General features: G+C 31.3%; 4 protein-coding genes across 4 annotated transcripts; 1 reads left to right on the top strand and 3 right to left on the bottom strand.

Moving 5' to 3' along the window:
- Positions 1-39: 39 nt before the first annotated feature.
- On the bottom strand, positions 40-2,822 carry LOC106717899. Its single transcript, XM_014511858.2, has 2 exons — positions 2,530-2,822; positions 40-1,679 (listed from the first exon to the last, which is right to left on the bottom strand). Exons 1-2 carry the CDS (start codon positions 2,646-2,648, stop codon positions 89-91), a joined length of 1,710 nt encoding a protein of 569 aa, XP_014367344.2. The 5' UTR covers positions 2,649-2,822; the 3' UTR covers positions 40-88.
- A 627-nt stretch (positions 2,823-3,449) lies between these two features.
- Positions 3,450-5,013, bottom strand: LOC106718416 (2-oxoglutarate and iron-dependent oxygenase domain-containing protein 3). The gene is made up of 4 exons (XM_014512491.2): positions 4,812-5,013; positions 4,312-4,738; positions 4,081-4,233; positions 3,450-3,722 (listed from the first exon to the last, which is right to left on the bottom strand). Exons 1-4 carry the CDS (start codon positions 4,892-4,894, stop codon positions 3,450-3,452), a joined length of 936 nt encoding a protein of 311 aa, XP_014367977.2. The 5' UTR covers positions 4,895-5,013.
- Positions 5,014-5,373: 360 nt separating this feature from the next.
- On the top strand, positions 5,374-11,385 carry LOC106717426. Its single transcript, XM_045682808.1, has 13 exons — positions 5,374-5,605; positions 5,690-5,799; positions 5,868-6,013; positions 6,640-6,827; positions 7,337-7,401; positions 7,519-7,696; positions 8,147-8,337; positions 8,839-8,925; positions 9,077-9,581; positions 10,138-10,361; positions 10,486-10,611; positions 10,808-10,964; positions 11,197-11,385. The coding sequence occupies exons 1-13, from the start codon at positions 5,539-5,541 to the stop codon at positions 11,283-11,285; spliced, it is 2,133 nt and encodes a 710-aa protein (XP_045538764.1). The 5' UTR covers positions 5,374-5,538; the 3' UTR covers positions 11,286-11,385.
- A 2,665-nt stretch (positions 11,386-14,050) lies between these two features.
- On the bottom strand, positions 14,051-14,842 carry LOC106718405 (mitochondrial import inner membrane translocase subunit Tim29). The gene has a single exon (XM_014512480.2). The coding sequence runs from the start codon at positions 14,732-14,734 to the stop codon at positions 14,165-14,167; it is 570 nt and encodes a 189-aa protein (XP_014367966.1). The 5' UTR covers positions 14,735-14,842; the 3' UTR covers positions 14,051-14,164.
- Between the last annotated feature and the right edge of the window lie 2,157 nt (positions 14,843-16,999).

Below are 16,999 nucleotides of genomic sequence, written 5' to 3'. Positions count from 1 at the left end.
ACTAAATAACACCTATATTGTATGAAACTACAATGAATTTCTGCTAAAAAAAAAAGAAATATTAAAATTGACGTGAAAGTATAATGCTTTAATATTTTATTTTAAAATTCATGTTAAGTTTAGAAGTTTTCTTGTGGGTATCATTGCCTGCCTTGGCTCTACATTGTTCACGTTTTTTCATACGACGAAAGTACCATGCGGAATTATTTAAACTTTTCTCACCAAATAACTCCTGTTGGAGTCTATTTCTGTATTCTTTTCTTAGCGTCGCTCTTTTTTCGTACCAGTTAATTTTTTCATCTTTTTCCAAATTTTTATTTGGCTTCTCTTTCAATTTTATATTGCTATCTTTTAAGTTATCTGGATTTTCAAATTTAGTTTTTTCCGTACCATCATTCGCTGGCTGTTTTTTATCTAAATCTATATATTGGTTTTCTGGAAATGCTTGGGAATTGTCATAATCTTTCAGTAGACCTTTTATATCAAACTGTTCTTGTCTACTGCGTCCTTTTTGCTTTCTACGCCATTTTTCCGTCTTTCTCTTATTATATCTGCATTTATGACAGTTATATCTGTCATCCTTTTTAATTTCTTCTTCACTTGTAACAATTTGCAGATTAGGTTCATAGATTTTCCTTACTCTTTTTTTGCTGACATGTTCATTGTATTCCGTTTTTTTATCAACCTCACGCTTTTGTATATTTTTATTCTTTTCAGATTTCAGGGAATCTGCATATGAAATCTTCTTATTACCAGTTAATTCCTTTTGGTCATCAATGGAATCAATAGAAAAGGTTTCTGAGACTAACATTAAATTGTCTTTATTATCATTGTGTAGTATTTTTGTGTCTTCAGCTAGTATTGTTTTATTCTCTTCTTCAACTGTATTAGTTTTCTCCGGTTTTATCTGAATTTTATTGTTTTTCAATTGCTGTCGCTCATGTTTAATTCTTTTTGCAATTTCTTCATCCAACCAGCTTTTATTTTGTTTGTATATGTTTTTAAGCTTGTTCAAGTCAACCAAAAACTCTTTTTCAAATGATGGTTCTATCAAATGAGAATCTAAAACTTTTTCATGTTCAATAGGGTGTTCATCAATACATTTAGTGTATTTATTAGGATTATTACTATTCAAAGGTTCTTCAAAGACTTTCTTGCAGCGTTTGATTGGTGACTTTTGGTGTTGCATTTGTATATTATTCATAAATGTTAGCTCTTTCAATTTACTTCTTAAATAAGCATTTTCTTCTTGCAGTTTATATAAATTGGATAAAATTTTATTAACAGAAGGTGTATGGTGCATGGTACAATCATTTTTGGCACCCCACATGTGTCCAATTGCCACTCCTGCAGCAGTGATAACACTTCCCAACATGATAACATTAAGAACAGTACTTAATCTCTTATTTCTTCTGTGAACATATGTTTTAAGTTTACCATTACTTTCCATGATATAATCATTGTCATCTCTTGAAGCTTTATCAATGTTTTCATTAAAGTGTGTAATTTGTGTCACATCTGTTGCATGCATGGGATCATGTTTGTCCAGTAACATTTCATCTTCTGTGGTGTAGTTGTCATCTATGCATTTGTGTTGTGTCGGACTCTCATGGTCACTGTCACTGATAACTGATATGCCATCAGTATCTTCGTCTTTTTCTTTGATCAAAGTTGGAAACCTGAAAGGAACATAGTGACTTTATACTGTGTAATAATTTTTTTTATCCAAAGAGAAAACCCCAGAGTCAATGACAGTGCTATAATCCTCAAGGTGAATAATTCAAAACACATCACTCAGTCAATTTTTATATCAATACTAGCTGTCGCCTATGATTCTGTCCTTGTGAAATAAAAAAAAAACTTTATAAGTAGGCTATGTGTTCTTCCAGATTATATTCTACATGTGTGCCAAATCTGATAAAGATCCATTGAGCTGTTTTGGAGATACCTTCAAACTTCCATCCATCCATCTAAACATTCGCATTTATAATATAAGTAAGATTAAGTTATAAAAATGGCAATTTTATCAGTGTCACTGTAAACCCAGAATGATATTAAAAAAAAATTACCAAATATTTTTTTTAAGTCAAGTTGATCATGTGGAACAAATAATACGTATTTTGTAATAAAAACAAGTGTATTGCGTTACGGATGGCCTCAGTAAAATGGCAAGAATATGTCAAGGTAAATAGATGGTCAAACATAAATTTATTTAAACAATGAATAAATGGACCAAAAATTGTTTAAATGTATATTTCCGCCGTGTTGCAATATTTCATTAGTAATAAAAAAATTAAAAGCGCTAAATTTTAGAAAACCGTAATCATAGTAGACATAAAATGCGCTAAATACATACAAACCCCGTTAAATAATTTTTAATCTTTAATGATACATAAATTAGAAATATATAAAGTTTTGTGGTACAAATACAGATTTTTTGTTTTTGCCTTTAGTCAAAACAATAATAATAATAATAAAGCCTTTTTATTTCCACAAAAAAAAAATAAGGCGTATTTATTTACTATTTACCTTTCATTCGTATTTTGTGAAAGTTGCAATACTCCTTCAGTACATTCAGGCGTGGGTTCCAGAATTGTCCAACTTTCTCCAGAATCAGAATCGCTGTGGTCAATAATATTCATCTCCATTTTGCTTTAATAAAATATTTATAGAATCGAAAGGAAACAAAATGTCACGCAATGTATATGCAAAATAACACACTAAAATGATTTACACTTCTAAACAAAACATTAAATTACACTGGAATTTAACTAAAAGGAATCCCAAAATGTTCTTGTATTTGTTTTTGTGTTTTTTTCATACAACGACATAATAAGTCATGTGAAACATACGCAATTATTTTATTTTTCTTTTGCGTTGTGCGAATTTTCAACCAATAACAAATACCACAGATGAAATATTCGAACCGAACTTAGGAATGATACCATATGTAAAAAAATGGTAAAACCCGGAAAGCAAAGAACATAGAAAAGTATTTAAAAAAAAGCGTTAATAAAATATAATTTGCCTGTAATTCAGCCACAGTTACTTATTTTTACCCGTCAGTGCAATCGTCTGTAATGTTTTGACCATTTTAATTTTTGCAAAAACAGACCAATGGAAATGACCAAAGAAGGCGCTTAATTTGAAATACTTACTAATTTACCCGCCACAAAGTTTTTAGGCCAATAATATAGATATTTAAGAAAGTTACTTAGTCAAAAGGTTGGGTTTAAAATTGACTAGAATATTAAATTGTCCTTTTTCCCACACTGAAGTCTTTGTATAAATATATAATTTTGTCTTAAAACTTAAGTCATAACCACATCACACAAGTAATTTATTAAAACGCAATTATTAGCACATAACTTGCATAATTTTAATCTGAAATTTAACTATTTACAGTTATAAATTACTATGAATTTGAATAAAAATTACATTTATGATTATTAATTACTATATTTTTTGGTACTTGGATCTTCTATAGCGTAGTTCTTATCACATGTGAATGATATTGTCATTGCATATCTCGTGCCCGATGTGACTTTCTCCACATCATGAAGATTTTCAGCACCACTTGTGAAAATACTTAACCGTGCCAATCTTGGCTCTACGGTTTTATTATGATTCTCATCTACAAACACAAATCTGCCACCTTTAAAGTCTTTGCTGTAATCACTTAAATAAAGTAGAGTTGTATAATGGAATGATTTATAAGTCTCCTGGAAAATCAAAACATTTCAATTATTTTCTAATCTTTTCATAAATAATTAAATAATAAAAGTTTAGGATGAAGATACTATAACTATTAAACAGTAACTTTGATGACATTATTCCTTAGTTTTTGTAATTTATTTAAGTAACACTCCAAAAATTAATCATCATTCTAGGCTAGGTTCCACTACTATCTAATAAATAAAATTCTCGTGTCACAGTTTTCGTTGCCATCCTCCTCCGAAACGGCTTGACCGATTCTCATGAAATTTTGTGAGCATATTCAGTAGGTCTGAGAATCGGCCAACATCTATTTTTCATAACCTCCCCCCCCCCCGATTTTTTTTTAACTAAAAATCAACTTACTTTGTCAACATGCGGATGCCAATATTCATCATGTATGGTAACTGCATTTTTAGGATTAATTTCAGAGAAAAATGTTGGATGTGTTAAATAAATTTTGCTAGGTAATACACCAAAATGATGAGCAATGGCAAATTTAATTTTTTCTTTCACCACCTAGAAAGAAATGTTTTATTTTAACAATAAGCTTTAACTGTTTAATGACAGTAATCATTCTGGGAAAGACTTGTTTACCTTAAACAAATTGAAGTCAGTTTCAGTAAATAAATTTTTCATATCATCTCTTTTATAAATATTAACAAAGTGTTGTCCTTTGGATAATGCTCCACTGTGGAGATCTAAGATAGAGGCCCCACCTGAAGACCTTCCATATTTAAGACCTCTCTTAGCTATTTGCAGTAATTCCAATGATTCACTCTCTGAAATTACTTTATCTGTCACAAATCTCTTACACTCTTTGGGAAAGCAACCCTCATATTTATTTATTTCTTTGAGATATTTTTCTGAGCAATCTATAATTTGACCTTTTCCGGCCAGTATGTCTGTTTGTCTGGCAAATGTTATTGTTTGGTCATTTTTAGAACTAAAATAAACTATTGTGAGTAGTGAAAATATGACTACTACTCTTGAAAGAACTCTTAAAGGTAAGTTGCTTAATTTCCTGAAAAAAAAAATAATCCAAATTAATCAAATGTCTCAAGATCTTCATAATACAAAAGGTTAATAGGTCTTACGATTTTTCTTTCGTATTGATGGAATCGTTATCTTTTTTTTCATTAGATATCGACTTTTTATTTCGTCTTTTCAATTCAGTCATGTTTAAAATAAACTATGTCTCTACAAATTTTATAGGTTTTTAATGTTCTAAAAATTCAGCTCGAAACGTTTCCTTTAATTATTAACCCGTTTTATGTTACTTTATTATTTTAATTCTTATTTAATGATCAATATTTTATCAGAGATGTAATTTTTTAAACGAGAAATGACAACATCAATCCGATCAGATCAGATGTCAATGTCAGACATGTCAGACAGGTTTTGAAGCAGACCATAAGCGCTGTCACAGATTATAAAATATCTTAACTCAGACTTGCATGAAAATGGAGGGAAGTTGTACTTCCTTAAAAATCTTTTTATTTTAGCGTTAGTTATTTTTCACTTTTTGACAAACTAGTTATGTCGATAAAATTTTCATTCCCACTGAGTTTAACATGTTGAGCAAACAATATAAATAAAACAAGTTTAACTGTTTGCTTGATCATCGAGTCGATTGAGACATTATGGTAACATTGAAAAAGTACGACCGTTGTATGTTGATTGCATTTGCTAAATATCAATTTTATGTTAAGAATTTTCTTGAAATTTTCTGTGTTTCATTTCTTCGAATGTAATGCTGTCATGTACTGCCATTAGAAGTAATTAATATTTGGTGTATCAATTGCTGCTTATTTTTTTGTCGCAATGTACTTCGACGTTGATGATGATGGGGTCGACCATGAATTTTTGCACGTCGTTAGTCGAGAGCTCTGTATGTATTTTTAATGTCTATTTTATTGTACGTGCTATTATTTTACTTGTATGAAATTATTAATTTTAAATGCAACAATTTCAGTCGCCTTCAGTTCGAATTTTGAAGGGGCGTATGGCATACGAAGTGTACCAACACATACAGAGGATGGTATACCTATCAGGAAAATTTATGTCACCAACTTACCACCTGAAGTATGTATTTAACATAATTATTTCGGTGTTGTCTTTATGTTTTTAGTAATTATTTCGATGTTTTTCAGACTACGCGAACTGAACTTTTTGGTGTATTTGCACAATATGGTTTTATAAAGAGCTGTTGGCTAAGAATGGGTGATAAAGGACCAAATAGAACGCCGACACCTACTTATGCTTTTGTCACTTTTAGTAACCCAGCAGATGCACACAAGTAAGTTAACCTTTGAACATTCCTTTGTGTTAACAATAAACACATGACATGACACTTATAAAATGCAACACATTCAGTATTTGTAGTCCAATTTAAAAAAGTATACAAATAATTCGCTGCACAGTATAACATTATAGATTTTTGCTATTCCTTTGTTCCCTCAAGTATTGTTAGTTGACTACAAAAATTGTTACATATGTTAATTTTTTTTTTCTCAAAATTTTTATTCACAAGTTTAACCAATAAACCAAGTTTTTATAAAAACTCCAGTGCACTGAGTGGTGTTTTAAAATATTGGGAACATAAGTTAAATGCAATAAAATGTGTACCATTTGCCTTAATCCAGTAACATTATTTATAGTAAAAATTAAAATAGAACATATTTCATAAAAAAAAAATAAGGAACTTTGAGGTAGCATAGAAAAATAAAATTTATTCCTACCTGCATATCTCCATACCAGTATTTCCATATCAAAACCAGTAACAATTAATTAAATTACGTATTGAATTGTAAATGATATTTATGTATTAATAATATCTGTTTTTTTTTTTATGACTTGTTGATAAATCATATACAATTCTAAACTCACTACGTAACTATATATTTTCACAAAATACAATTACAGAGCCCTACAAGCACCATATCATGAAAAGACACTCCGAGGTCGTAGTTTGAGAATTTCGCCCGCTGACAGTTGGCATCAACCGGCAGAAGATGCTGATGGTCGAGTGCAGTGGCGGCCAAACGGCCAGAGAGGTGAAGAAATACCACCACCTGTACCAGCGGTGGAACAAGTAGAGCAGCAAGACATAGGTTTTTATAGTTTATATGTTTTATATACTAAATGCCGATAAGTCCTTTTAAAATGGGTATTTGTGTCATCAACCTGCCCTTATCCCTATGGAGGGTTGGCACAGTATGTACTACTCCTCCATACATCACTATCAGCCGTCATATCTGAATTTACCCCCTTCTTACGCATATCTATCCATACTTTCTTTGGTCTTCCTCTACCTTTATAGCCATCCACATTCAATCTCTTTACTTTTTTGTTTATATGATCATCATCCCTCCGCATAACATGTTCACGCTAACCTTCTGCTCCTCAATTTCTTGATAACTGGCGCTACTTTCAAACTTCCTCTTATAAACACATTCATAAAATGGGTATTTCTGTATTTTTTTATAATTAGCCGACTTCAATAAGAAGGAGGTTATATTACAACAGATTTACAGCAGTATTTTTTAACATTTAGTATGGAAATTTCTTGAAATGTCTGTATTTGTAATTAATTTTTTTTAATAATATTATTTATTTCTAGAAAATCCTGCACCAGTTGTAGATACAAATGCAGAAGTGAAAAATGATGAAATCAATATACCAATTGTAAGTCAAGTCGTATATATTCAAACATCTTTACTTTCAAGGGATTACATTCCCTTAATACCTCTCTTTACTTTGTTACCAAATGGACACTCTTATCAAACAATGTTTTTAATATAGGTGGATGATGTCGAAGAGGTTGTGGAAGATAATAATATTATGGAAGGTTACGGAATACTAGATGTACTCAATCCGGATTGTTTGTCGCACATCATGAGCTATATCCCACTAAGAGATCTCATTCGCTCTGAGAGAGTCAGCAAGAGATGGCAAATGGTAGTCCAGGAATACATTGTTGGTGAGTTTTATAAAATACTAGCCGTCGCCCGCGACTCCATCTGCGCGGAATTATAAAATAAACTTTATTGGTAGCCAATGTGTTCTTTCAGACTGCTTTATTTTTCTACATCTATGCCAAATTTTAGCAAGATTCATTGAGCCTTTACAAAGATACCTTCAAACAAACATCCATCCATCTATACATCTAAACATTTGCACTTATAATTTTAGTAAGATTTCTAATATTATAAATGATAATATTTAATTATTATATTCTATTTCTAATTCTATTTGGAAGTTATTTTGTTATTTATATAGTTATTTTGTTTTTCTTGTGTATTTTTGTTTATTTTTGTAAAAAAATTAATTAAAAAAAAATTAGCCACTAACTTGCATTGAGAGTTTTGTTTACTTTGTGGGAATCATAGTAGCATTGAATGTGTTTAAGTAATAACTAGTAATTTTTCAGGTATCCGCGTGTATAAAACCTCATGGTGGCAACATATACCTGTTACTTTAACCACTGCTGTATTGCGACGTGTGCTTCAGAGAGTGGGCGGTTCGCTAGTGCGATTGCACATTGATCACAACTGGTCCGCTCTGAATGACCGCACTGCGCACATTGTCGGCAAATTCTGTCCCAATCTCGAAGAACTAAAGGTAACCAAAATCATATATACTTTTGAATTCAACCATTTTCTATTCATTATTATTAAATAATATAGGAACGGCTAAAATACTCACGTACATATGTCCGGTGTCGGCACCGACTAGTGGGCTCGAGGCTGTGCCGACACCGGACATATGTATGTGAGTGTTTAAGCCGTTCCTATATTAGTTAATTATAATGTCTCACGAAAGTTTGAATAATTTAATATTCATTACTAGCTTTTACCCGCGACTCCGTCCGCGCGGAATAAAAAATAAAAAACGGGGTAAAAATTATCCTATGTCCGTTTCCTGGTTCTAAGCTACCTGCCCACCAATTTTCAGTCAAATCGATTCAGCTGTTCTTGAGTTATAAATAGACTAACACGATTTTCTTTTTTATATATATAGATTTATCATGAGTTGCTAAGATATTTGATAAAACATACTAGGCCTTATAAAGTGTTGAGAAATTGTATATAATTAAATAATAATAATAAAACTATTTTACAGGTTGTTGGAATGCATACGAAAAATTGGAACCCATTAGTTTATGGATGTAAAAATTTGAAGAGGCTTATTTTTGTTTCATGCAATAAGGTAGGCATTACTATAATAATGAATAAAGAATGACATGTGGTTATAATTTGAGAATAACTTGTATACTAATAATTGTTAAAAAGCAAACAGTGGAATAAAAAATGCTTATACTATTATCATGTTTTATTAAATTTTGCCTCTCTTTTTACAGCTTACTGATTCGAGTCTCGTACAGATAGTGAAAAGTGATTCCCCAATAGAACATTTGACTGTTGCGAATAACACCCATGTAACGGGATTATTTCTCAACGGTTCAAATATACGTAAATTGAATACTCTATCGTTTTATAACTGCTGTAGTCTCCAAGGTGCCGTTATCACTGCAGCAATTGATTCAATGCCTAACCTTACTACACTTAAATTAGATGTTTGTCCCGTCACTATGTTGAAGATTGTACCGTTAATATTAAAGAAACTACCCAGATTGGAAGAATTATCACTAAGTGAATACACATCGGGGGATGTTTATGTAAAACCTTATGATAACGATTCGTTCTGTGAAGCTCTTGATAATTTAAAGGAGTTGAAGATTTTGAATTTGACCAGAAATGTCTATATGACGAATTCTGTTCTGAAGCAAGTTGCTCGCTCCTGCCTCAAGCTGACGGCTCTTTATGTTTCAAGTTGTAACTCACAGAAACATATCCACCATATTAGTATGTATTTACACTTCTATTATAATTTTAAAGTGTTAGTTTATTTTAAAAGTAATTTAAGTTTATACTCAAAATGGATCTGCCCATTCACAGGTTTGCTTATGTTCAAAAAGAGGTTTTGCTTAACTATTTTGGATGTAGTAGTGTGAGATATGATTGCTTAAAATAAACAGATTTTACGTTAAAAAAAAAACATAAAACAATAAAAATTTTACTTAGAATAGTATTCATGACAACATATCAAAATATTACAGAATGTAAAATTTTCATAGGGGTCAAAGTTCATATAGTTTAGGGGAATATATAGGTGAAGGAAAACATCGAGATGCAACCTACACATATCTGAGAAGAAATTCAATGACATGTGTGAAGTCAACTTGCACTTAGCCAGCGTGGTTGACTATGGTCTAGTCACCCCTAACTTGGGGTAGGCTCCGAGCCCCTCAGTGGGGACGAGTAGACGAGTAGTGAGCTGATGATGTATAGTTTGGGGGAATAGATGGACTAACTCAACAATAATATGTAATTTTAAAGATGCTTATGTACCGTTCGTCAGGTGGTTACCCCGTGAAGGGTGTGGGCGACGAGGGTCTATCCGCAGTGTTCAAGTCATGCAAGCGGCTGCGGCACATCGACGTGTCATACTTAGCACTGCTGAGTGACACGGGGCTCGCACTCGCTGCCACACTGCCCGCGTTGACTACGCTCATAGCACGCGGTAACCCCGCGTTATCCGCCCAGCCTTTCTCCCAGTGCCTCGCACAGTGTCATCTTCTAGAGGTAAGGAGAAAATCCTTCCTTTTGTTACACAAACTCGGTGTACAGTAAGCTAGTATGTTCATAAAAGCTTTTATGCAATGAATTAAAAACGCCAATTTTATTAAATACTTGTATTTTTTCATAGGAAATAGACGCATGTGGCTGTGATGGTGTGTCAGAACAAGTTGTGGAAGCAGCAGTCAAGGCATTGGAGACAAGGCCGAGGTCTATCATGCTCAGGCTTGCCAGCACACCTGCTGCTCAAGTCGGGGTAAGTGTTTAATGAAGATGAGGAGCAAGTGGCTTAAGTTAAAAGTGACTAGTAGAAATAAAGAAAGAAGTCGGCAAACAAATCCTCATTGGGCCAGCATGGTTGTCTAAGGGCTACCCACTTGTATCTTAGTGTAGACTCCGAGCCACTCAGCGGATAGATACATGAGCTGACTGAGTGATATTTGTGTATCAAGGAGTTGCCGACCCACCGTCTGCTGGCTGTGAACGTGGACGAGGACCGCAGCAACCCGCACCTCAGACCGGACTTTGTTGATCGCATCTTCGATGACAGCTCCGATGACTCTTTTGATGATCTGTACGAGCCTGAAGACCTCGATGATTTCCTTGGAGGTTAGTATTCTCACACATTTCAGTGATTTAAACCACACAATTTAATAAGATTGAAAACTTGATGTAGCAACATACATGCTAAATTATAACTAATGATGACAGTGCTGAATGTACACGATCTTAAATGGGAAGCGAATTTAATTTTCTTACTAGTGTGTAATCAAGTTGTCTTGTGTGAAACATGTTATCTGCAGGTATTACTTTGGTTAAATAATAATTTTTATTTGGACAGATGACCCTTACATGGATAATTACGATCTGGAGGACTATGCAAATATGGTAGATATGGGAATACATGTTCCCAACCTACTGCTGTTGTGAAAACCACCTTGACCTCAGCGTCTCGTCCCACAATGACAGCGCTCGTGCATTTTATTACTAATAGCTCTAATTGTTTTTTTTTTCAAACTACCAACAGTGAAAGAGACCTAATTTTTTAGTTTAAAATAACTGTTTCCATGTAAATTTTAATTTCTTGAATTTCTGTTATCATGTACATTTTAATTAAGTATATAAAAAAAATTGGTGTGTTTAAATATAAATATTTCCTGTATCGTAAATATAATAAATATCCCTTTCAGGTATTTATAGTTGTTTTATAGTAGGTTGGTTGTTATCTGTGATGTAATGTTTGCTGTAATTATATATTTAATTGGGTTTTAGTCAATATTTATCATTACATTGATGGCTCCTATGAATAAGGGTCAATGTGCAAATTAACAACTTTTCAGGAGTTAAAGTTTCAAGCATATAAGAAAATTAGGCCCTTTTACTTCAGCAAATATTTATTTTGTTTAGTGCATGTTGTTTAAATTAAGAGATAGCTTTTAACACAAGTAAAAATCATTAATTTGTTACTTTGGCCCTTATATATAGGTTCCATCTACATATTACATATATATATTATATAAAAGTTTCACTCTGTATCCTATAAGCAAAGTCTGACAAATATTGTGATAGTATAAATTATTCCAGTATCCTGATTTCATATTGTTTTCATTGTGATGGTTGGAATGGTAGCTATTACGTAACCCTGTTAGTGTAATTGTTTATTATTTTAAAGTATTTTTTAATATGTTCAAACTATGATTTGTAACCCATAGAATTTCATTTCAATGACACTTGTATTAATGTACACTGGTTTCTAAACAAAATGCTAAAATTAAAATATAAACCACAATTTATAATAAAAGTTTTAAATTCCATAATATTTCTGATAAAACACTTTTACTCTTTTAACTACATAAGTTATTCTAATTTTACATCACTTTATCTTTCAGTTTTAATGAAATAACTAAAAAAGTCAAATATCAATATGGCCGCCATGTAGGCAATTTGACATTACACAGTTAATTTAGTCTTTATATTGAATCGAAAGGTAGGAGGCTCTGTTTTCTTGAATATAATGTAAAATATTACAATATGTATTAATACAAGAGTCAGTGTAGTGAAAATGATTGGGTAGAATACGAAAATTATAAATTAATTACTGTTTTTTTTTAATTTGATAAAGTCTTTAAGTATAGTTTGAATCTCTCTGCCATATTGTAATAATATTTTATATATATTTTCATGTTTTATTAATAATTCAAACCTTTGTACTTGTACATTGTTTCTTACTTTTTGATCTTAAGACATTTACCTTTTATAAAGGTGTCTACAAAATGGTGTGTGATTTTAAAAAATATTTCCCATCTTTCAAAATGTTTTTTTTTTTAGTGATAAAAAATATTATACGCAAACTCAATAATCTTTTTTGTGATATATGTTGTTGAAAACTTTTAATTTAATATTCAAGGAAAAAATATTGCAAGTTTAGTTTAACTTGCAAAATATAACATGTTTTTAATAATGGGACGATTTCATCTTTTAAAAATTACCTTTTGTGTGTTATGATTGTGAATAATATAAATGTGCGGATTTTATCAACGAAAGAAAATGATCACCCCCCCCCCCCCTATTTGCTATGGTTGGCATAATATAAGTAGTTTTATTTTCTTTTTTGATTTATCTGTTTTGAGTAAAGGCTGGACCATATTGTTAGCGTTTAGTTCTCGAGTATGCCACGGTCGACTCCACATACAATTAATTTGTTATAATTTTAAAGTAATTCGGAGTTTCGATGAGTACTTTTAGTTTAGAATTTTTTATTTCACTTAATATTTAACATTGATGTAGTTATTTTTTGTTCGTTATTATATTATTCTTAATGCATTGTAATCAACATGTGTTGATTTTATATTTTTTGGTAGGAAGTGATTTTGTTTTGTGGACATATTTAAGAAATCAATGGCTTTATATATTTTTTTTCTAAATGTTTTTTTAAAGTGCAGAATTGTATTATTGTTTGTTTGCGAATGAACTGGAACTTTTGTTTAAATCGCGCCCATTTTTGAGGCGGATTGAAACAGTCTTAGGTAATTTTATTTTTTTAAAGCTTAGAAGTTCTTGCACTATTTTTTCTAATAAATTAATTTCAATAAAACATTCTTTTATTACTATTTGAAAATAAAAAGGAACAATTGATGTTAGAATATGTTTGTTTTTCTGTCTTGTGATATTTCATTTGACTCCTGTAGTTGCGTTTTTTATTTAATGTTAATAAAAAAACTTTTTAAATTTCACATCTGAATTAATGTTGAATGTTATAAGTGTTTATAAAAGGAATATACAATATATTTAATTATATATTTTGGGGGTTTCACTTTGTGGTGATTTATGTTCATAGGATTTGTGTTTTAGTATTAGACTTCATGCATGAAATGTTTTGTAAAATGCTCTTAGTTTTTATACATTTAATTATTGTAACATCACTAGTAAGAAACAAAATATAAACACTCCTCAATAACATATTTTATTTCATTGTCTTATCCCTTTTATGTCATATTCAAAAATGGAAAATATGTTTAAGGATAATAGAAGAAAATCTGAAATGTCTGACAAAATTAATAAATGGAGTCTCCATTTTTAAGTACCAAACAATTCTCCCATTTCCATTAGTAAACATATAGCCCATAATGCAACAATCTCTATTATATATTAGAATTTCTACATCAAAAAATAGCATTTTCAACTGCTGAATGGATTATGAGTACAAATAGTTCTAAAATTTCTGTAAATTTTTATTATTTACATCTATCAAATGAAACTATTAACAAGTGTTAATTTACACATTCATAATTATACAAGTATGAGGTACATTATATGTTGACATCGTAATTTGTAGTTTTTATATAAATATTCCACCATCTTCCAAGCATACCTATGTCAATAACTCTTGAAGGAAAACTAAAGAATGTAGGCTTTAGGTACTGGCATTGCGATTTGTATATGTCACATCCATCATTTATTTCAGAAATATATATTACTGAAGCTATGCCAAAATTTCTATAATGCACCACTCCTTCATTGTAACATCTTTCTATAAAACGTAAATGCTCTATAGATTTAGGATTTACACATTCCTCGCTCACTAAAATTACGTCGTTGGTAATACATTTCAAGTTATCCCTAAAATCTGCTTCGCTAGGGTTATTCCGAACAAGGCCATATAAAGTTGTAAGACCAGTCGCCCATATAAAAGCTTTTCTGGGTTGATCTTGTATATCACTTCTTAGGTCTTGTAACATTTGTCGATAATCAATAAATAAATTTTTCCAATAATCGGCCCATTTCTCGAGTATTGTTCCTTTCAACTTTTCTGGAAACTTAATTTTGGCAGGATTCAGCTTTCCTATAGTATTCGAAGTTTTTGTAATGTTTCGCAACATTATGTGTTGTATTCAGTTAACTTATTTTGTTATAAAATCATGCAAATGATACCAACGAAGCTTTAAATATCTAAATAAACATTTCTTGAGATATAATAACACATAACCTCTATCTCAGACAATAATTACTTGAAGTTGACATTTATGAGAAATACGACTTTCCATTTGACAAATACGAAGTGTTCAGTTTCATGCACTAAAACAATTTCAAGCACAATTTCGAAATTAAAGATAAAACTTGCTTAATGATTTATTAAAATATTACAGTTGTGAAAATGACGCCGGCGTTAACAATTAAACGGTCTGTAGTTGCAGTATGAGCTTATGACATGTGATTAACCTTTTCTGTTTGGCATAAAACCCCCTACTCCCTTAGCTGCACGTCGTAAACGGGTAGACTCAAATGCTTTCATATTTGGTATTGGAGGTATGTCGTATGGTGGCATTCCTGGTGGAGGAGGCAATTGTCTAGCGATCTAAAAATGAAACATTGTTTATCATTAGAAGTCTAGAAGAAAATACTTAATTCAATATTACCAAATGTTAACTGTTGATAATAATTTGCAGGATTTTTATAATAGATGGTGGCAAACGAGCAAGCTGCCACCTTATTAAAATATGCTAAATTAGCGAAACAACACAAATAAATATGTAGACATACATACACATGGGTGTTATACTTACACGTCTCAAAACCTGATGATAATCCATTGTTTTATCATAATTTCTTAGAGTGGCTTTCTCTTCACAGAAAGCTGCCGCAAAATAAAGAGAAAGAAATACAAAAAATATATGTGGTTTCATTATCAATATAAAGTTGCACTGAAATTATTTTATTGCGCAAACTTTTCTGCTTTTAAATAGCGTATCGCATGCAACCACACGCAATAAAATTCTTTGGCAGACAATACACTTCCTGCAGCTATAAACATGCGAGATTATGAGATAAAAATGTAATGATTAAATTATTTAATGGAACACTGTTACATGTTATGTGAATATTACAAGGTCGTTAGGGTCTAGTTTAGCTATCTCATTAAATCAAATTTAATTCATTGAAAAGTGTTTGAGTATCTCAGCTCTCAGCTTGCCAGGAAGCAAATTATTATTTGTGATCATTATGTTTTAATTGCATTTTTAGAATAATCATAATATTGTTTAAACTTTAAGGAAATTTCTTTAGCATCTGGCAACTATAACTACAAATTCGTGGAAGAACCGAGAGATGTGGTATCAATCAAGTAATAAATAATTTATAAAGAAAAATTTGGAATCAATAAAAAAGAAATGATAGAAGATTTGCAAATATCAAGGATAGTCATTATAATTTTATGAGTTAAGACTTTTGTTGCCAATAACATTACAATAAAGGAGATTTAAAACATTCATCTGGTGACACTGATTTCTAATGCTACCCGCCAAAAATCTTGATTCTTTGTTTCAAAAGCAGTAGACAAATTCCAATTTCAATACGCAGAAAAATTCAAGCGATTTCAGAGGATTCTTTGCATTTTTGGACAAAAATGGAATCGACGATTACGCCGGTGGTGGCTGCAGCGGCAGGCAAAATTTTAAAACCTTCAAAACGCTCTGGACGCGGTGTTCCTCAAATAACCGATGTATATACGAGGAAATGTTCTTGTCGCAGAGATAAAACAATGGTGTTTTGTCGCGCATGCGGTTATTATTGTAATGGACGTATTCGTCTAAAATGCGAGCAGCATCCGCGAGTAAGTTACGGATTAATAAAATCACAATAGAAATCAGAAATTCATCCCCCATTTTCTAGTGTCAACCGAGTCAATTTTTGTTTACTTCTAGTACGTCACTTAGTTCTCGTAACACATTAATCTTTTAACTATAATCTTCATATTTTAAAGGAATATTTTGTTTTAAAGGAATATATCATTTTACATTGTACCAAAAGAATCTTTTTTCGTGACAACTAGATATATTGGTTTCCAAAAATTTGCTTTAGTGAATATTATATGTAAGAAATGTACAGTTTTCAGATATGTTTCTATGACATGACATTCAACTGGAGATGGGCCTACAAGTTCAAACCACCATTATTCAGTTCAATTTTAACAATCATTGATACCACTATTATACTTGTTACCTTTTGACTAGGAATTTTACAACAATTTATTTACTGCATAGTACCTATTGCAGAAATAATATAGGTCTTTGAATTGATGAATACATCATATAACAGTCTAGACATCAATAAAAAGTGTACTATTATAGTTATATTCATATAAGCAA

Source organism: Papilio machaon, chromosome 20, assembly GCF_912999745.1.
Source record: "Papilio machaon chromosome 20, ilPapMach1.1, whole genome shotgun sequence".
Lineage (NCBI taxonomy): Eukaryota > Metazoa > Arthropoda > Insecta > Lepidoptera > Papilionidae > Papilio > Papilio machaon.
Note: the sequence above shows the minus strand (reverse complement) of the source record. Positions and strands in the feature narration are given on the sequence as shown.